The sequence below is a fragment of the Pelmatolapia mariae genome, linkage group LG22 (assembly GCF_036321145.2).
Source record: "Pelmatolapia mariae isolate MD_Pm_ZW linkage group LG22, Pm_UMD_F_2, whole genome shotgun sequence".
NCBI lineage: Eukaryota > Metazoa > Chordata > Actinopteri > Cichliformes > Cichlidae > Pelmatolapia > Pelmatolapia mariae.
In genome coordinates this window covers 19,461,813-19,482,431 of record NC_086245.2, presented here as the reverse complement: position 1 = coordinate 19,482,431, position 20,619 = coordinate 19,461,813, and the positions used below count along the sequence as shown (strand labels likewise).

Sequence of the window (20,619 nt, the reverse complement as noted above, 5' to 3'; positions counted from 1 at the left end):
TACCAGCACTCTTTGGTTGCTTGCTTTAAAACATTTCCTTATTTGGATGAATTGTGAAACTACAGTTTTGCGCATTTTTTTTTGTTTTGTTTTAATGGCTTTAAAAATCTCTTCAACACCCTTTTCTGATTTCCTCAGTCTGGTTTCTTTCTTTTCCCTCCAACGTATCCTCCCCTGCTCTCTCCCCACCATCTATTCCTCTCCTCCCCTCCCTTTCACTCCCTGTCGAATTGTGTCCTTGAGTGAACTCGCTCGCTCGCACACTCGCTCACAGTCCCAGACAGCCTGGGCAAAGCCCAATACTCAGGGAGGCTCTAAAACACAGCCACACACAAACACACTCACACCTCCCCCCTTAATCCGGCAAAGAAGCTCAATGCTATAGACAAGATTACCAATGGCAAGAACAGAATGTGTATTTAAATATTTTGCACCTCAGATACATACATGATATGTAACAGACAGATATACAATTTATTATTTTTTTTTCATCACAAAAACCACCAAACAACACAAGACCACAGAAAAAAGAAGGGAGAGAGTGAAAGAAAGAATTAGGCCCCGCCAAGACTTTGGTGTCTGGGAAGCTTCACTCCTTTTGACCCCACAGGCACACACACGCACACGCCCATACACGCACATGTAGGCACACGTACACACAAAAACATGCATGTCACACGAACGCAGCCGCTCCGTCTCAAACTCACACACAGAAAACAAGAGTCTCTTTGGGGCCGTTGTGTAATTTCAATGTCTCTTTCCCTTGTAGTTAAAACAGCAAAACACAGGATGTTAAGTCTCCATGCTGCAGTATCCCCAACCCCCCGCCCCTCCCTCCCACCCACCCCACAGAGCAGAGAAACCATGGCAGAACGCAGAGGAGGGCAAGTTGATGATGGGCCTTCACAGCGAAACAGAGGCCCCCTGGCTTGGAGCTGGAGTCATATGTACAGATGCTGGTATTTCAAGAGCAGAAACTGATTGAGTCCACTTTTTCTCTTATGGGACACAACACAAGGAGTGCACAGAGAGGGACATTTGCTAGGCTTATGGCATTTCAGAAGTTGATTCGGGCTCAGATGCGGTTCGAGTTTGGGCACAAGACAGAAATGCAGAGCTGAGAGCAGAACACAGTTGCTGGTTTAGCAGAGGAGGAGAGAAAACAGGGGAAATAAACACAGAGAGAAAGAGCGAGTAGTGTGATCCTAGTTTGCCCACATTGCAGATACAGGGAAAAAATAAAATAAATAACGCAAAGATTTGGTGAGTTAGACTTCTAAGGGAAACAGAGTCCTCCATGTATCACAGCAGGACTCCAAGGGATGAGGAGATAGGTTTGTCTTTGTCCGTCAGCGTCTGGTATTCATCTGTCAGCTCCTCCTGGCTGTTCTCTCATTCCAGCGTGTGAGTGCGCATACGTACGACTTCATGTGGTCATGTTTAGGTAGTGAACAAATCCGCGCATGCGTGTCTCGCGTTTGCGCGTGCGTGTGCGTTTGTGTATGTGCATGCTCGAGTACGTGAGTTGATCTTGATTGTCAGTGCTGGAGAATTAAAGCTTTAACTGTCCAAAAGCTGTCAGCTAAATTCTCACCCTTCATTTCGCAGTCCCTCACAAAGAAGTCCCCTTAAAAAAAGGAAAAGAAAGAAAAGAAAAAGAAAAAATGTTTGCAAATCTGTAAAAGCTTGAATTGAATGCACCTGAAAGGAAAACAGAGAGAGGGAGAGACAACGAGAGATCAGAAGAGACAATAAAAGTAATATGAGACACACTTTTTAATAAAATAACAAACATTTTTAGGATATTTTAGTCAGAGCGATGTGTCCGTTTTGATGAAAATTGCACTTTTGCATTTCAGCCTAAAGATATATATATGGGGTTTGACAAGCTAGAGAGGTTTTGAAATACAAACTGCAGCAAAACACATTCAAATTCACCTGTAACCTCCATTAAATTGGCAAAAAGAATGTGCAAAAGGGGTCCTAGAGAGTGTGCAGAGCAGGGCTCAAAAATTACATGCAAATGTGAACCCATGTCTTTAGCATTGTTTGGTTTTACAGGGTTGGTGGAGACCATCCTACACCTTTTTTTAAAGTATTTTGTATCTTAGATCTAAAAAAAAGAAAAGAAACAATTTTATTATTGATGTCCTTTTCCCCCCATTAGCTCAAAAACAGATTAAAAGTAGTGTCTTTTACTGTAAAAGTTGCTTGGCACAAAATTGCTCATGCACACAGATATAAGCTTCGCACGACGAGGCTTAAATTGTTTTTGATGGGTTATTACTAAAAGGTGACCTGTTCCATTTATCATTGGACAAAAATACTGTTGTTAGTGTTGCTCTGCAAATAAGTGCTATCAGCACACATCGTCTTTTAGGCTGCCTTTACTGTTGGTGTTCTAGATACACTGAAGATATGAATTGGCCTTTTATGATCATGTTTATGGGGTAAGTCTAATAATAACAAAGCAGTAATAAAAAAATGATTGTGCTTCTACATCCAGTTGAATATTATGTAACATTCATTGCTTAACAGTTTATGGATCTATTTATGCATTTCCACCCTTTTCCATACCTACGTTGTCCTCGACAGTCAAACACTCACCTGCCGTTACAGGCTTGTGACGCTGAAGCTGTCATCACCGACTGGGTCCAGGAGCTGGCACAGCACCCCGCCACCCTGAGCCGCCTGGGAGGGGTAGCGGTGTCCCATGCCTTGGTAGGATTGCTGGGGCACAGAGTAGCCACTAGTGTCCTCCTGATGGGGCGAGGAGTCCAGGGGAGGTTTGGGGTATGGGGAGTGAGGCAAGGGCCCCTGCCGATGGCCCGTGCTCATGGCGTGGGAGGTCATATCCCGCTTGTGTGGGGTAATGGCGGCGGGAGGGCTGCGCTCCTCATAAAGCATAGGTGTTGCATGGCAATGGAGGCCGGGGCTGGGGTTGGAGTGTGTATGCGAAGGGAGGTGGGTGTTGAGGTTGGTGTGTGCATTGAGGTGGGGTTGATTGTTGGAGTGCGAGAGAGGGCTGCTCTGTAGGTGCGATGTTGGATGCGTGTTTGTGTGTGAGCTCAGGTGGGGCTGTGTGCTGGGATGATGTGCGTCGTGCGGAGTTGGAGTCAGATGTGTGTGCGTGTTTGCATTTGGGCTAGAGAGCGAATTAGCCGGTGTACTCCCATGCGGACTTGCGTGCGGGTTGCTGTGTGCGTGCACAGCTGTATTTGAGTGAGCGTGTGGGCTTGGGCTGCCGCTGTGCGATGTCTGTCCGTACCAGTAGGGGGAGCTGCAGTAGCTCGGCGAGTCGTACTGCGAAAACTGGGGGTCTTTCGGAGGGGGGCGGTGCGAGGGACTGAGTGCAGTGCCGCAGTGGGGTGTTAGCCGCGGTGAGGGGGAGCAAGAGGGGGAGAAGGTCCTGGAGGGGACAAGGTGGTAAGACTGGTGTGGAGGAGGGGTGGGCTTGGGTGGATAAGGGGGAGAGGAAACACTGGGTGAGAGGGAAGAGGAGGACTCTCCAGGGTATAAGGCCGGATATCGCTCCTCAGAGGATGGTGTGGAGGGGTGGGCAGAATAGGGGGAGGGGTACTCACAGGGGTCCTGGAGGTAGCTGGAAGGTGGTGCAGGATTAGGAGTGGCCAAGGGAGAGAGGCTGCTACTGTCTCCACTGTAATAATCCAGCCCTTCCTGAAACAGCCCGGACCCCTCTGGACCTACAGCAGATACCGCTGGTCCCACCGCTGACGTAGACGCAGCTTTGCCCCTCCCTTTGGATCCCGCTGGCCTCTCCCTCTGACAGGGAGACAGACCTCCTCTGCCTCCTCTTGACCCCCTGCCCCGTCCTCCGACCCCTCCGCGCTTAGGTCCAGGAGCAGGTGTTGGTGAGGGACTGGATGGGGAATCAGAGTGCAAAGCAGAAACTCCTTCTTTTTCTAAATGTGGCTCAGTCCGTTTCCTGCGACCACGGCCGGGTTTGTTGGTCCCCCCGCCCTGGAAGAGGACGTTCTGGCTCCAGTTATAAGAAGGTCCCGAGGCACTCTCATGCCAGTCCATCATCAGCTTCTCCAGGCTGGACAGACTTGACTGGCCCCCTTCTCCACTAACAGAAACAACCTCATTCTGTTTGTACGTGCCACATGTGGAACTAGGGCCACTATTAGTGGCTGCGGAGCCAAGATGTGAAGAGTCAGAAGAAGATTCTGACAAACTTTCAGGGAAAGGTTGTCGCTTGGCCTTCTGGGGGGTGTAGTTTGAGATATCCAAGATGTCTTTGGACTCATTGGATCCATATTCACTATAGCCATGGTACTGAGGTCCAAAGCTGTCTGTTGACCAGCCACTGTAACCTTGTCTGAAAAAAATAAATAATAAGAATACCAACATATATTACACAATAAATAAAAACACTTAAGCAGTATTTGTGCAAAAGAGTTTTCACTGCTCTTTGTTGCAGTTTCACAAATCAGTAACAGGAGAAATCTCAGTGGCAGGCTATGACAATGCACTTGTAAGCTGGGTAAGGATGAGGAATATTTAGCCAAAATTTTAATTTTCACAAGGCGGGCATGGTGATATTGAAAATTGCATGCTGAAGTGAAACATTCATACTGAGAAATATAATCATCAGACGTGATCGGGTTTTTCAGATATCTAAAAGCCTGATTTTTACCTTTTTTTTTGTTTATTGTCAAAGAAAATATTTAATTACCTACATTTACATTTAAGTTTCATTAAGACCAAGTCAAATGTTTGTGTGATAATTTAAGATTTACTTCTATTAGTTAATGTAGGATTTCTTTTAATGACACCTGAGTGGTAGAAGTGATTTACCTGAAGTTCCACTGATTGGCGTTGTATTGTTTGTAACCTTCTAGGGAGGAGGAGCTGAAGGGGCTACTTTTGGCCACAGACATGTATCCTCCTCCAGGTGACGTCGGCCCTGTTGAGTCCCCCCGCATTGCAGAGGAATGACTTGCACTTGGATATCCACCGTAGCCCCGCTTGGCTGTGGCTTGATAGCTAGAATAACCCATTGGACCCACAGGGTTGGCCTTGCCAATGTTGTTACCAGACCAGCTGCAGTCTGAGGATCTCTGTGGCACCACAGGAGAGGAGCAGGAGTAGCCAGAAGAGTAGTGGCCATAAGAGGCGGGATGGGGGGAGCTAGGAGAGTGTGAGAGAGATGGAGGAGTGGATTTAGGATAGGTAGAAGTGGTGGGGGATGTTTGGGCCAGGCTGGCATAGCTATATGGAGGCCTGCTTGAGGAGCCAGGTGTCTGGCCTGAACCCTCCGCCCCAGAACTTGCACCCTTAGTGCTCCACTTAGAGAATGCGGTAGACCAGCTGTGACTGGTAGCTGGGCTGGATGGCTCGTATCCAGGGGTAGATGAAGCTTTGCGGGGGTCAGACTGTGCGGAGGAGATGTCCAGCAGGTCCGAGGAATCATCAGAGTCGAGCAGTGATCGGAAATAACCAGCGAAAAGGCCTTGTGAGTCCTCCCCAGCTGGCCCAACCCCTCTGCTCCCACCTGGGCTGCTGTAGGCACCTCCCCGTCCAAGCTCACAGGAGGAGAAGCCCCCCCTTGAAGATCCACAGAGCTGATACCCACCCAAGCCTTTCTGTTTATCCATAGGTCCCTCTTCACCCCAGCCACCTGCCCCATTGGGCCAGTCCTGCCCCATGGACACCCCACCCCCTTTGAATGCACCATTTTTTTTCATACGTCTCCTCCTGACTATTTTCTCACCCCCAGGCACTGTTCCTACTACACCGCCTCCTCTGCCCACCCCACCTCCACCCACACCCTTCCCTCTTTTCCTAGGTAATCCATGCTCAGACAGGGGGCTCAGTTTCCGCTTTTTTCCGATAGATTCAAAGAAGTCACTGAAGGTGCTCTTATTACACTCTCTGCCTCCGATCCCCCCTGCTGCTCCTCCTCCCCGTCCAACACCTCCTCCTCTGCCACCCCGTGGGCGTCTAAACCCAGTGAGCCGGTGGAGCAGGGTGGATATTCCGGGGTTTTCTGAGGGGGTATGAAAACTTTCTGGCTCACTAGGTGTCCAGCAGCGAGGGGGGGAGCACCGGCCAGTGGCAGGAGGCTGGCGGTTTAAAAAGGCCAGTTTGGAGAGAACATCCCCATATTCGGTTTTCACATCATTCGTGTCATTAACATAGGATGGATAAGGAAAAGGGAGTTTAGTCCGTCGCCGCCTCCGGGGCTTCTTGGGCTGGTCTCCATTACCACCAGGGTTCCCAGCATTTGGAGGCTCCCCCTGTATTCCTGGCAGGGGCTGTTTAGGCGGTCGTCCCCGCCTGCGTTTGAGGATAACAGGCAGCTCTCCGGGAGGGAACATCACCATCACACTCTTTCCGTTGTTCTTCATTCGGAGGAGTGCAGTTGGCTCTCGGGCTGCCTCTGAGCCCTCCACGTTGCCATCATTACTCTTCTCCGTCCCCGTGATTGTTTCCAGATTAGAAATTTTGTAGCTCTTCTGTCGCCGGCTAAGGCTGACTGGAATGCGTGCCACTTTGACAACAATCCTCCTCACCTGTAAAGCAGACACAAAGGTAAAACAGCTGCGACAGCAAATTGACTCAATGTTCATTAGTGAATAATATGACGTTATATGTAATGTCAAAAAGAAGTGGCGATGCAGCGATATGTGACTAAGAAATAAACTTACACCAACAAAACGCCCGCGTCTGCCATTACTGGGAGGACATACCCTCAACTCCGCAACGGGTTCCTCCTTCATCGTTAGCAGAGATCCAGGGATTGTGGGCGTATTCCCAAATGAGAGATGAGGGGTAGCGTGATCGTGGATAGCCTGGGCTGCCTGACGCTGTTTCATTACGCTTTTAGGGCCTGCTTTATGAACAGGTTTCGTTGAGGGCCTGGACCTGGATTTAGGTCCAGGTCTATAGCCGAGTCTGGGCCCAGGTTTAGGTATAGCTTTAGGAACAGGTTTAGGTACAGTTAGAGGAAGAGCAATGTCTGTGTGACTGGTAACTGCAGGGAGAACAGCCTCCACAGATGAATGCTCTTCTTTATCACCAACTGCCACCTCCTCCTCTTTTACCCTCCAGATCTTTTCCTCTAATACTTCCTCATCCTCCTCTCCTCCCTTTTCCCTCCCTGCTCTTTTTTCCCCATCCTCAATGCTTCTGCGGAGGCGTGAGGATTTGCGCAGGTGACAGGGAAAGCGGGGACGTCCAGAGCTACGGAGTGCATACTTTTTTTCTGTCTCTATGGGAAGTGGGGAGGAGTCAGTGTTTGAGTTTGGACCAGCAGGGACTGGACAAAATGTTGAGGGCACGTCTGTCTCTGCAGTTCGGACCGGGGCTGCCAGCTGATTGGTGGAGGCAGGATGATTGCCTAGCGCCAAAGACAAGGGCTGCGGTGAGTGTATGGCCTCTGGTGTAAGAGATTTGGAGAGTTCTGGCCCTACAGAAGCTGCGTGTGAGTTCACATCCGTGAGTCCACAGTTCTCCATATTTGCATGAGAAAAAGCCTGTGCATGCACATCTGGGTCTATGTGTGTTTGCATGTTTCGAAAGGTCTCTGCAAACGTATGTGTCTCAGCAGTCGTGTGAGTCTCTGTCTGCCGCCGCCGGCAACTGCTGTGCCCCAGCCTCCTCTGAAGATGGAGGCCGTTGGCCAGGGCAGACGGAGAGGAGGAGGGAATGTGGTCGGATGTTACCAGCGCCAGTCCATCATGAGAAGGATCCTGGAACCCCCCCTGGAGCGCGAGCTCCCTGGTCCAGAACTCAGCCCCTTCGAGCGCTTCGAGCTCCTCGAGCCCCGGCACACACCCCTTTTCTTCAGCCCGAGCCTCACCACAGCCCACTGGAGCCCCAGTTTGGCCTGAATGCAGGTGATCTGATAAGCTACTCATTCAGGACACAGTTTTGCTGGCACTGAGGCAGGGAAAAGATGGATGTTTTCAGATTTATGTAAATGGGTATTTCTTCTTTGTAGCTGTCGTCCTCTAACAGCTGGCAAGAAGACTCAAAAACCTAAAGACAGATACGAAAACAATATTACCAACTGAAAAGTAAGCCCATAAATATGTTAAAACCTCCTCCTTGAATTTAAGATATTTAATCCAAACCCCATGAGCCTCCCCACCCCCCAAAAATGGCTTTTGCTAAGCATAAATTATGGAACACGTAGAAAAATTTGCAGAGATGTAATTGCGATTGTGAAATAGAATCGTCAACATTTTTGGCAACGGGCCATAAACCTAATCCATGATGCACTCTCCTCTATTAACTGTGCCACCCACACAGCAGCATTACAACATTAGATTACATTTACCATTCATATCCTGTTCAGTTTGTTGCTTTTACCGAACGATCATGGCACTGATTCTGATTTTGATTCTGAGTTGAGCCTCACTCTGTCTGCCTGACTGGCTCTGTTCTGCAGGGGATCATTGGGTCATCAATACTGCAGTGGAGAGCTCACATACTTCTCCCTCTCCCCTCTGCTCCTGTCTTTTGCCCATGGTTGCTGGAGTGAGAGAAAGAAAGATAGAGATACAGACAAGGGGAAGGGACAAAGAGTTGAAGAAGGTGGAGGAAAATGCAGAGTGGGGGGAAATGAAAGGAACAAAAAGAAAGGAGGAGGGTGGAGCAGAAAGAACAAGAGAAAAAGAGATTAGTACATGATGTCACAGCATGCATCAGGCCAGACTAGAATCAGTATTTTGGTGCGGGCTGCACTATCTCATGCAATTATTTTGGAGGATGACTTGCAGTATAAATTTTTAAAGTCTAATTGTAGTTAGTGTTTCATTCTGATGTGTTCCAGCAGAGTGTGGGTACAAGTGTATGCTGGTATAAATACTCAGAGGATCATCAATACGCGACAGTAATGTTTTTGCCGCATGTGCGATATTTGAGCGAGAGGACGTATATGTTGTTGAAAAATGCAAAGAAATTCAACTGTTGAATCATGTCGCACAGCAGACATGGGTGCGCGCGCCCACACACACACACACACACACACACACACTGTCACTGCTCATGCCACGTTTCACCAAAACTATTCCAAATGCATTACAAAGCTCTAGACTCTGAGGGTGCAACAAGAATGAGAATGTGTGAATAATCACATCCACCAGGGGGAAGCAGAGAGGTGGTGAACGGAGAGGTGTTAAGAGGATGGAGAGATGAAGGTGACAGAAAGACAGGAGCGATGGAGGGATTATAGAAACCCAAAGCATGGGGAGAAGTGCAGGGAGAAGTGCTGTGAAATCTCAGCCCCGTGTGGTGTGAGACTCACATGTGACTGCATCCAATCACAAGTAAACGCAACATTTGCAAACTTAATTTATACATACGCACACGGCTGACTCCCAACACTGTACCGCACGGTCTACATTCAACACAATTATGTCCATCGTCAGATCTCCCTGCCTCCCTCTCCAACATATGGCTCTGATTAGGAGGGAGGGTGAAGGACAGGGAGAGAGAGAGTGAAAGGCGGGGATGGAGAAAGGGGGAGTGTGAGACATAGGAGAATGGGAGAGTGAATGGGTGAGAACATATGAAAAGGGTGAGAGAAAAAAGAAGAAGAAGAACAGGAACGTGAAAGATATGATTGAGTCGGTAGCGGGGCAGAGACAGGCAGACAGATTTTTGGCAAAATGAGGGAGCAAAAGTTGGTGAAGAGGAGGCGAGAGGAAGACAAAAGAGTAGAGGGAGAGGAGGAGAAGAAGTGGGAGAGTTTTGCTGTAGCAGAGTTTTGTGGCTGCACACATGGAGCAGAGCAAACCTCGGTGCTCTGCTGCTCTGAGGAATGACACAACTGGGACAGACGAACATGGAGATGAACACAAACACGCTAAACATACTTTCTTTAACCCCCCTCTCACCCACACAGCCCCCCCATTCCCAGCGCTACCTCAGACTCCCCCACCCCTCCTCCGCCTCTCCCACTTTCATTCTCACTTTCTCTCTCGTCTAATTAACAGCGCTCATTAATTAAGGCTTCATCTGACCAGTTTGTGAGAGAACGAGAAGAGCACATGCTTTAATTAAGCATTGCGTCACATGCGCTCGCTGCACACACGCACACACACGCGTGCACGCGCTGTCACTCAGAGGCGCACACGCACCAGCGACACATGCCAGCACGCAAACGCGCATGCAAAACATGCCCCCACAGCTCCATCCTCCCACACACTCGCACATCGATTTACACATAAAGACAGACATATCACGCACACATGTGAACCCATGCACGATCACACGCCAAACAAAGACAAACATGCAAATATCCCTCTACTGTGCTCTGCGGGGGGTTTTCTGACAGGGTTTTAGATGCCAGCCAATCAAATGCTCCCACTGTGATTCATTGTTTTAAGCAAACACTCCTGGCATCCATCAGCCGCCATTCCAATGTAATCACCGTCATACGTAGCGAATGCGTTTTGGTGCATTTTTTGCTGTGAATGGCTCTGGGGCTTTGGAACACACAGTTGCGTAGTATTGTCTCTGTGAAAACAGCCGAGGGTGCGCGCTGCTCCCACATGATGATCTGTTGAATCTGTTTCACAAAGAGCAGCTCTCGTATGAATGATACTGTTTGAACAGTTTTCATCTTGCACATTTTCTTTTTTTTTCTCGGAAAACTTTTAGGTCTAATTGTGCACGCGCGGGGGAAAGGAAACAGAGGGAGCGACACAGAGAGAGAGAGACTCGAACCTCTCAATTTCCAGTTTGGGCCACTGGCCTGTTGGTGCGTAGTCTAAGAGGCGCAATGACTCTGTACATGGTAGCTGTAAAGCATATCTATTCTGTTCCCATCTATCTCACTGCCACAAAGGCTTGCAGACTCACAGGCCTGCCAGCAGAAACCCTCAATGAGGAACTAGACCCAGTGTGTATGGTTGTGTTTGTGCGTGCACGCACCAGTGTGCTCGTGTATAAGTGTGTCTTCCTGGGTGTGTTTGTAAAAGCACTCACTGAGCTCTAACGGGTGTGCAGTTGTTGCTAAGAGACAGGCAGCAGCACCGAAACAGCATGGGGGGGTGTAAGGGAGGGGGGGACATAGAGAAGAGAGTGAGTGAGTGAGAGAGAGAGAGAGAGGTGGTGAGGGGAGGAGGGGGCTCCACCGAGAGGTTTAGACAGATAAGAAGAAGAAGGGGGGATGAAACAGAGGGAGCAAGATGGAAAAAGTGTATGTGAGGCCAGCGGAGAAGCATGAGAGGTGGGGAGGGGGAAGTGGGTCAAGGGGTCCGCAGAGGCTGAGTGACACCGTGCAGCGGCTCGACTACACCATCGGGCACTCGTCGCTCCATCACCTCAACCCTGACGCAACCCCAACCTTCGGCTCCAACAAATATACGCGTAACAATAAAATCCTTCCACGGAAATCATCGGTGAACGGAAACATGAGAAAAACACACCAACACTGTGTGTACTTTCTAAAAATGTAGCAGACACGCGTGCAGGCAGCAGTTTTGGGGTATTTGCCTCATGTTTACCCCTTTTCCATAGGTGAATGCAAAGCTGATATCGTTCACATTTGGCTATTTGATCATAATTTTAAGTCTTTATAGATGCGAGGCTTTATTGTTTGCTTGTTTGCGATTGGTTTGATATCCAGAATATAACGTTCGGTTATCCAACACTTCTCAATGAAACACTGTGACCAAGCAACTTGTTGAGTCGTTGACTGGCGTTGTCGCTCCAGCTTCACACATTACACATTACGTAGTGTCAGTACCATATAGTAGCATTACATGATGTTGCACTTTAACACTTTGGCCCATAAATGCAACATTTGACGATCTACCCTGTATGATGAGTTTTGACACCTTAGTATATATTAATGAAGACGTGGTTAGTAAGAAAAGCGAAGTCCACCCTCACTAACTTCAGATCCAGTCATTTTGTTCTATAAGCAGGCCTGAAATATGACAGAAACTGCTCAGTTCAGAAAAGACCTTCAAGGGTTACTCCTAGTAGGTTTTCAAGGGTTAAGGAAAGACAATACAGGTAAATCGATATGCCACACTTGATTACTTACATGAAGGTGTTTTTGTACGTACTGGAAGTTCTGCTGAGGTTTCAGGTTTACATATGCAAATAAGGCATTATCTATCTAAATATGAACTAATCTGCCTACTTTTCCAGAAGGGAAAACTGAACACCGGATAAAGCCAGGATCACAATTCTTGTTACATTTTGTTGGCACATTATAATATTTATCTGCAGAGTCAAAGGGAATGTCGTTTAGCACTTTATAAATTGGAAAATGCTGTTCACAACCAGAAAAGGAAAACATTTTTATGATTAAATCATACTATAAATCAACCTCTGAACGATATAGGGACAAATCTCTCTTCAGAATATAGACGGGAATAAAACTGAAGAGTCTGGTGTATGTAAAGTGGAGAGCTCCGGCTCAGAGTGTGAGAGACTCTAAAGCTACGAATTGTAAAAATGTCAACACATTTTTATTGGAAAGTAGTATTTAGAGGCAAAAAGTTGGAGCATTAGTAGTAAGTCACCGTGAAACTCTTATCAGTCGATTCCTTGTAGCGAGACAATACAAGTTTATGAAATTTTATGTTAACTTATGTTAATGAGGTATTATCCTGTTAAATATGCGCTAATTTGCATAAATGCCCAGTAGAGAAAGTCTGGAAGAGTAAAAGTACTAAATGTGAGCAGTTTCTTTCCATTAGTCTGAAGGAAGACTTAACTTTGTTCATTCTGAGCTGCATTACAATACACAAGAATCTCCTCATTTAACATGAGCTAAACCTAAACAGAACTTAGACATCAGCTTTAAAATAGCTGCCTGACATTTGGATAATAGGTATTTTTTCCCTTCCAAAAAAAGTTTTCAGTGTTGAATCTTTATTAGTTTAGCCAGTTTCTCAAAAGTTTTAATTTAACTCAATAAACAAAGAGTAAAACTCAAGTTATAAAGTCCTGTCTCAACTGCAGTGCACTGCAGCCCAACAGGCAAAAACAGTGAGCAGCTAAGCTTTAACCATATGCAAACTCTTCTGATCAGCAGACCTGGGTTGTCTGAGAGCTTAAGGTGCTGGTAAGTGTGCCAAAGCGGTGTTACGTACAGATCGCCGACATGCCCGCACACAAATTACCATCAACATCCCCTCAGAACAACGCTGAACCCTGGTGAGCTGCAGCTCCATCCATACACGTCAGTCAAACACAGACAGTCCAAGGAACACGCTTTACATACAGACCCCCCACCCCCCCAAACACGCATACACCCACCCACACTCTCTTTCACTCTGACCTCTCCTCTCTTTCTCACCCACTCACATCCCACCCGTCCTGCTGCCCCGCCCCCCCCTCTGCAACCACCTTCCCAGCTGCAGGAAATTCCTAATGATCTCCATCATCAGTGCGCGCGCTGTATCTCCTGCCAAGAGTAGGCGTGTGCACGCACGCACGAACACACGCACGTACACACACCAAAGATGCACACAAAGCATATCAATGAGCAGAGACCAACACATAAACCATATGTGCAGACAAACAAAAAGAGGCAGACAGACAGAAACACATCTAACGTAAACAGACTTCACACAGAGCAGATACAGTGGCAGCTCAGCCAAGGATGCACACAGGGGATTGGAGAAGTAGCTCCAAACACTAGACAACACAAAACCAGGACCCTCCACCACCACCACCACTACCACCAACAACACCCCCCATTTGACTGTCTCACTGTCTGCCTGTCTCTCTCCTGTTGTTTCTGCAGGAACTTACATGCTGTAGTTATTTTAAGACGAGCAGGACCGTATTACCCCTTCCTTCCTTAGCCCCTCCTCACTCCTCTTTCTCACTGTTCCTTCTCTCATCTCCCCAGTACCCCCCACTCTCGCACCACCACCACCCACCTCCTGCCCCTAGTTTCTCTCCCACAGCTCCCACTCCCCAACACCCCCTTCCTCATCTTCAACTCAGCCTGACACTCTCTCCTCTCTCTCTCTCTCTCACTCTCCTGCAGGCAGTTTACTGGCGCTGCTGATGGCCGCCCCTCATTCGGGTCATGTGACCAACTGCGCCAGCTGGGAACAGCGAGGAGTGTGCACATGTGCGCACGCATTGAAACACATGAACAAGGACACACATACACAGGGATATGTCTGGAAAAACACACACACAAACACATGCAAATACAGGAAGATGAAACCAACCACTTAGGTGCAAATACAGAAACACTCCCACTTACAGTTCACACAGGTGCGCACACACGCAGACACACACGCTGAAGCACGCTACACGCTGACACTGATGAAAACCCACACTTAACAGCCACACATACCGGCACACGTGAAAACAGTCACGCACATCCAGCGCACACATCGAGGACACACAAACCAGATGCTTGGACCCCGACACACACTCAGACCTTGAGGCCAGTGTTTTGGAGAGGGGCCTCCGTGCTGCGGCCCTGACTTCCTGACTCCTCCTCCTCCTCCCTCCATACTCCTGTTCCACAGTTGCTGTGGGAGACGCTGCTGCAGCGCCCGTTGCCAAGGAGAAGGCTGCTGGCTGTTTGAACAACAATGGCCGCCTTGTGAACATTCCAACTGTAGGTACTGACAGCTCATCAGCCACAGCCTCAACATACACATTTCTCAGAAAGCGCGCACGCACACACACACACACACACGTGTACGGCTGACACTACACACCAGTGCTACACCACTGTACCTCTCTGTGCTGTGGTTCTTGGCCTCAAGCCTGTGCGAGGTAACACTTTCAGACACAAACACAATGAGGCATGCACACGAAACACACATCTGTGCACGCTCTAAGAAATTATGACTTCTGCTGAGAGGATAAGAAACCCTTCCGTCCCTCTCTGTCTACCTGCATCTCTTTACCATCGCTCTCTCTCTCTCTCTCTCTCTCTCACACACACACACACACACACACAATTGGTGCGCAGTGCATTCATCCATCTTCCCCCTTCTCCCCGACTAGTCTCTGTCTTTCTCTCTTATCTCTTTCTCTCTCCTCCCCCCTCCACAGCCTCCTGCTTTCAGTCTCTCACTTGCTCCTCACTTGCTCATCCCCTGCCTCTCTCTCTCTCTCTCTCGCCGTCTCCCTTTCCGTCTCAGGAAGTGTGTGTTCTCACTCTCACGCACGCACACACTATCATCCTGGCACGCACATATGTGGAGGACACACATTCACACATAGACACACACACACATATAGAGAGAGAGAGAGCCGCTCACAATCTCTTTCTCTCTTGGAAGGTAGCGAATCTTTTCGTCCCTTGGGGGCATACACTTCCTCAGAGAAGGAGGGAAAAGGGAAAGAAGAAAGAGAACTAGAAACAAGGGTGGAACGGGCAAGAGAGAGGAAGATGAGGAGGAGGAGGGAGGAAGATAGACAAGAAGGGTAGAGAAGAAAGGAAGGGAAGAGGGTGAGAACTATACTCACAGCGGGGATTTATAGACAGACCCCTTAGTGCTCTGATTATCTGTTCATATTGATGGGACGACATTGAAGCCACGCTGGTGGAACGTTGAGACGGCGCTGAAGCCAAATTGGGTAGTGGGGGGGTGAGGAGGAGGGTGGGGGGTGCGTGTTGAGGAGAATCACTAACAAGTCTCTGCTTATCCTCTGACTCACTGTTTTTAAACACACATACCCAGACACATGTATACTCACACACAGCTGTAAAAAAAAAAGAGAAACTCTAAGAAACACAAAGCTGCACATGTGCAGATAGGTGTGTGTGTGTGTGTGTGTCTGCGATGATGATGATGATGCGATCGTGTTGTGTGCCCAGACACGGAGAGATGCTTCTTGTGCGTGCGTGTACGTCTGTGTCTGCGTGTTTTCCCCATCTCTCGCTCCTCTTTAATAATTGAGCTGATTCTGTCCAGCTTGTTAGGGAGGTACACAGCAGCTTCACACTCTGTCTTTCTTTCCTTCTCATCCCTTCTGCGCCGGTCAATCCTTCCCTCCCCATACTTCCATCTTCGCCGCTCTCCCTTCATTTATCACCCTTTCTCCTTCCTGACCCCTCTGTCCTCTCTCTGTCTCATGTGCTCTCCCTCCCTCCGTCCCTTCCCCCAGCTCTCTTCCCTCACAAATCCCTCCTGTTCTTTGACCTCTCTCTCGCCTTCTCCCTCAGCAGCCCCCCCCCCCCCCCCCCCCTCACCCAAGCCTTCCCCTCCACCCCACTGCCCTCCATCATCCCTCTCCTCTTGCCCACACCCCGCCGCACCTCGCTCCATCCTCCAGAGGTGAGAGGTCGGTGCTTCCTCTCCACTGTCAGACTCAAACCGGCTGCAACCAGACCCGGTGGAGGGGGGGTATGGAAGGTAGGGGTAAGGGGGATGAAGAGAATGAGGACTTGGGGTGAGGAAGGACATATAGGAAAGGAGAGGCTGAAGGAGTGAAAAAGACAAGTGAAAGGAGGAAAAAAGAAAGGTGTGTTGGGGGAGGAGGGTGGCACTGATTAGAGGACAGGTGTATGGAGAGCAGCGGGGTTAAAGGAAGGAAGGAGGCGAGAGAAAAAGAGAAGGGTAGATGTCTCCTCTTGAGTCACCGCTTTTGGCGCGGAGGAGCCGTTTTATGAATGTATCGTGTGGGAGGTGACAGAATGGAGCATACAAACACTGCTTACACTAATGCTAAACGGTTACTGTGTGTGTGGGTGCATCCGTGTGTGTGTGTATGTGTGTGTGTGGGAGTTGAACCACGTTTACCTGCCTGTGGCAAAAGCTATTTCACTTCAGGTAACCATTAGATTAAAAAGAGTCATAAAAGACAGGACCCTTCACCCCAAGGACAAAGTAGTGACTAATTGTTATTTTTTGCCAATAGTGGCTTGTTGCAGAGAAAAAGTTTTTAAATATGCCCAAAAATGTCCTTTCACTCTACATTTCATTTAGAGGTCTTTTAGTACATGATGTCAGTTTTTTTCCTCCTTTTTTTCCACCAATGATTTAGAAACAACAGCAAAATAAGCATTAATTTTGTTTGTATGGCAATACTCAACTTAGGCTCAGAGGACAAATCAGACCCACCACAGGGTGCCAGCTGGCTAACTCCCTTAATAAAACTGACTGAAGAGGTTCAGGTTGTGTTTGAGTGGTTTACATGTAACCATTTGGAGCTAAAGCGCAGTGGAACAACTGGATGCAGTATGATATGTTACATAGGTCTTAAAAAAAGGTTGGGTCTTTTTAATGTTTATTTGTTTTATACTAGAAATATTATTGTTTGTTTATTAACTGGCCTCTGGCCTCCTGTCATTGCATAAAGATGGCCTCTGGGCAAATCGAGGTGAAAATCCCAGATTTAGAGAGAACCGCTAACAACTCTGAACTCTATCCAACCAAATTCTGTTGCTTTGAGGACAGTGAATGGCTTATTTGTGGTGTGTTGGTTAATCTGTGCTCTGCAATCAGTTACTTCTGTATTTTGGGAGGCATTTCAAGTACAAAGTATTATTAATTGCTGGACTCATTTAAGATAATGGTTTAAATTCCCTTTTCCCTGAGTGCTGCTGTGAAGGGTTCAGAGTTGAGAGCCACAATGATCTTCAGCTGTTGTTTAAAAAAAACCCAAAGAAAAAACCTTCACTTTGTTGCATTCAGCCAGTTTTGCACACAGCTAGAAGGCAGATGCTTTGCAGAACTAAGGAGAGTCCTTTTTTTTTTTTTTTTGGAGAATAAGCATTTGAACAGATCCAATCTCCTATAGGATATTGGAGATTGGATTTAAACTCCACTGTTTGCATGTAAGAATGCACCAATTATGAAGCTATGAGCCAGCGCAGATTTTTATAAAAATCTGCCTGAATGGCGGCATTTTTCTGGGGGTTTTTTTCTTTTGTTTTTTGTAGTTATTTATTACACCTTGACAACAAAGAAACGGAAATCTCCAGTATGACAAAAATAACTAAACTGTTTCAAAGTCTTTCGAATCATCCTCACAATATCTTTGAAGGTTTAGCCAGCACAAAATTGGTAAACATTATTTTATGTTAGATATTTGGCCAATATAAAGGTGCATCCCGATTTGTGTGTGTGGCTCAACTTAAGCAGATGATTTGTCACAAGACCACAGAGAGTTTTACTCGGTGATCCTGGCTCTGACGTGAAAACCCCTGTGTGCAGAGTTGATGCATCAAAACCTCCATTCAACAGGTTGCACCATCCTGCTTAGCTCAAAACTTCCCAAGACACTGAGAAATCAGTGCAAGTCGGTGGCTATACTGTACCATTCCATGCCCTGTGTGTTTATGTGTGTGCGTGCGCTTATACGTGAATGTGTGCGTCCATTCTGTCTTCTCCATCTCCATGACGACCTCCATATAAAGGGGACGTCTGACTATGGCAACCTCACATGCTGATAGGCAGAGAGAGAGGAAACAGGTGATTGGTTGAGCTGTCGGCTGTCATATCAGCAGGGTGTATCTTTGTTACACGCACACAGACACACACATTCAAAACACACACACACACACTGACTTGTCTGTGCCATCACCCTATACGCCTACAAACTGCAGCAAGGCACAAACAAAAGGTACCTCCAAAGCACACACACACACACACACTCAGATTTGAGACGAGATGTGGTGTGTTAGGTGCGCTGACCCTGCCAATGAGGACAGGAGGAACATCAACGGAGCTACAAGGCCGTTGCTATGACAACTAGCCCCGCTCACACAGGTAGGAAGCACAATGGGCCTAAGCTGTTATATGTTCACATTCCCTCTGTTTGTCACACACTCTCTCAAACACACACACACACACACACACACTACCGTGCACTCAAGACAAGTCTGACAGACAGCGGCTGAATGCCAAGGTAAGGCCATTTCCTTTTCATTCCAGCATTCAGAGGGTTGAAATTATTCATTATGTCCAAGTGGACCTGCCAATAAGAGAACTCACTCTTCAACCAGCCACTGAGAGAGTGAGACTGTGTGAGTGAGAAACAGACAGACAGACAGACAGACAGAGCATCACTCTGCATACTAACAGCACCTGCACTAGGGCAGCCTGTGCACGTCTCTGAGGGGCCCTTAAATAACGAACTGTCACTGCCCAGACACTGACATTGACTTCTCTCATCCCCTCTTCTTCTCCTTTCTTTCACTTCCTCTGCACCCTCTCTCTCTCCTTTTTTTCTTTGCACCCCCTCCCTCCTTTTCTACTAAACCACAGACAAGAGCTGATAATCACCACCATGAGTATGCCTTGTCTCCAACACACTGCCTCTGTTGCCACTGCAGGATGTGCTGCTGCTGCGTCCTGCCTTACTGCCGTGACAGATCTGGGGGACTGCCGAGAAGGAAACCAGAGGGCTGGATGGATGCTCTGCTTCAGAAAAACATCTGTCCGCCAGCAGGAGTTGTGCTCACAGCTACATCTATACTACATGCACACTGATATATAAATATATAGATATTAGAAAAGTCCCATCAAGCTGACCCACAGGTAAAAATTTGTGCAGACATTAAATGAACAGAAGAGAACATGTGTGTGTGTCTGTGTTTGTGTGTCAGCAGTGTGACAGTACCCGGGGTGCTACTGTACACTGCTGCCCTACCTTCACTGTACATATATATTCAGTGATAATGAGGCTAAGAGGTGAGAATCTTGTAAATAGTGAGGAAAAACAGGTGAGGGTACACTGGGTTCACTGCGCGCGCACGGAACTACACTGCGCGCACGCGCGTGTGTATGTGTGTGTGAGCGCACGCGAGTGTGTCTGAACATCATCATTTAAGGTCTAACCACACACGCTGCATGCCCACAGTAAAGCCCAGATGACCTAGCAGCACGAGCGGCACGCATGCAGAGCTCCGTCCAGGTGACTGCGCCGATGAGGTTAGTGTAAGAAAAACATTTTTTTTAAAACTCAGAAAGAAAGCCAGAGGTGCGCAGCACAGCTGGCTGAGTGGACGGCGAGCAAAATTTGAGTGTTTTGTACATAAGTCGCGCACTCACCAAGGGACACAGAGTCTGGGGGCTCGCGCTGCCCGCTGGAGTTGTCGCGGTGTCAACGCTGGCTAGGGGCTCGCGCAGCTGTCGGCGGTGGCGCTCACTCCTCTTCCCGCCCGGGTCACGGAGCCGTTGCCTTGACGGCTGCAGCCGTCAGCGAGCAGCATTCCCCCTTCATCTCAGCTCCCCGTGTCGGAAAGAGATAGTCCTCCCACATCAATGTAAACGCTGTATTCTCCCGCCGCGCGCCACCGTCTCGAGCGGCTCAACAGAAAAACCGCTCCTCTGGCTCACATCAATATCTGCACCACAAAAGACGGGAAAGCAAAAAAACAGAAAGGGGAGAAAATGTAAAAAATAAGGAGCAGGGGTGCTGCTTCACCGTCCTCTTTCTAATTCAGGTGCTGACACAGCCGCTTGCGAACACTGTGCTCCGGTTTGGGGTGACAGGCGCGGGACTCCCCACTATGCGGGAGGCGAAAATCGACCGTGCGCCCGTGCGTCTCTGCCTCTGCAATTCCAGCTCTCTGTCTCTCGTGCGCTCCGGTCTCGGCTGTGCCTCTCCAACGTGCCTGACTGTCAAAGCCATCCGGGCACCCGTAGCTGCCTTTACTTTACACCTCTGGAACTATGGGAACAGTAGTCTTCTGAAGAA

At 48.2% G+C, this 20,619-nt stretch overlaps 1 protein-coding gene across 2 annotated transcripts; it reads right to left on the bottom strand.

The window, feature by feature from the left end:
- Positions 1-857: 857 nt before the first annotated feature.
- ahdc1 (AT hook, DNA binding motif, containing 1) lies at positions 858-20,518 on the bottom strand. Of its 2 annotated transcripts, none has more exons than XM_065470969.1 (6): positions 19,971-20,518; positions 8,309-8,503; positions 6,675-8,007; positions 4,822-6,539; positions 2,608-4,342; positions 858-1,701 (listed from the first exon to the last, which is right to left on the bottom strand). In XM_065470969.1, exons 3-5 carry the CDS (start codon positions 7,884-7,886, stop codon positions 2,614-2,616), a joined length of 4,659 nt encoding a protein of 1,552 aa, XP_065327041.1. In that variant the 5' UTR covers positions 7,887-8,007; positions 8,309-8,503; positions 19,971-20,518; the 3' UTR covers positions 858-1,701; positions 2,608-2,613. The 2 variants fall into 2 exon arrangements, with proteins under 2 accessions (XP_065327041.1, XP_065327042.1); XM_065470970.1 differs by having other exon boundaries at positions 8,390-8,503.
- Positions 20,519-20,619: the final 101 nt, after the last annotated feature.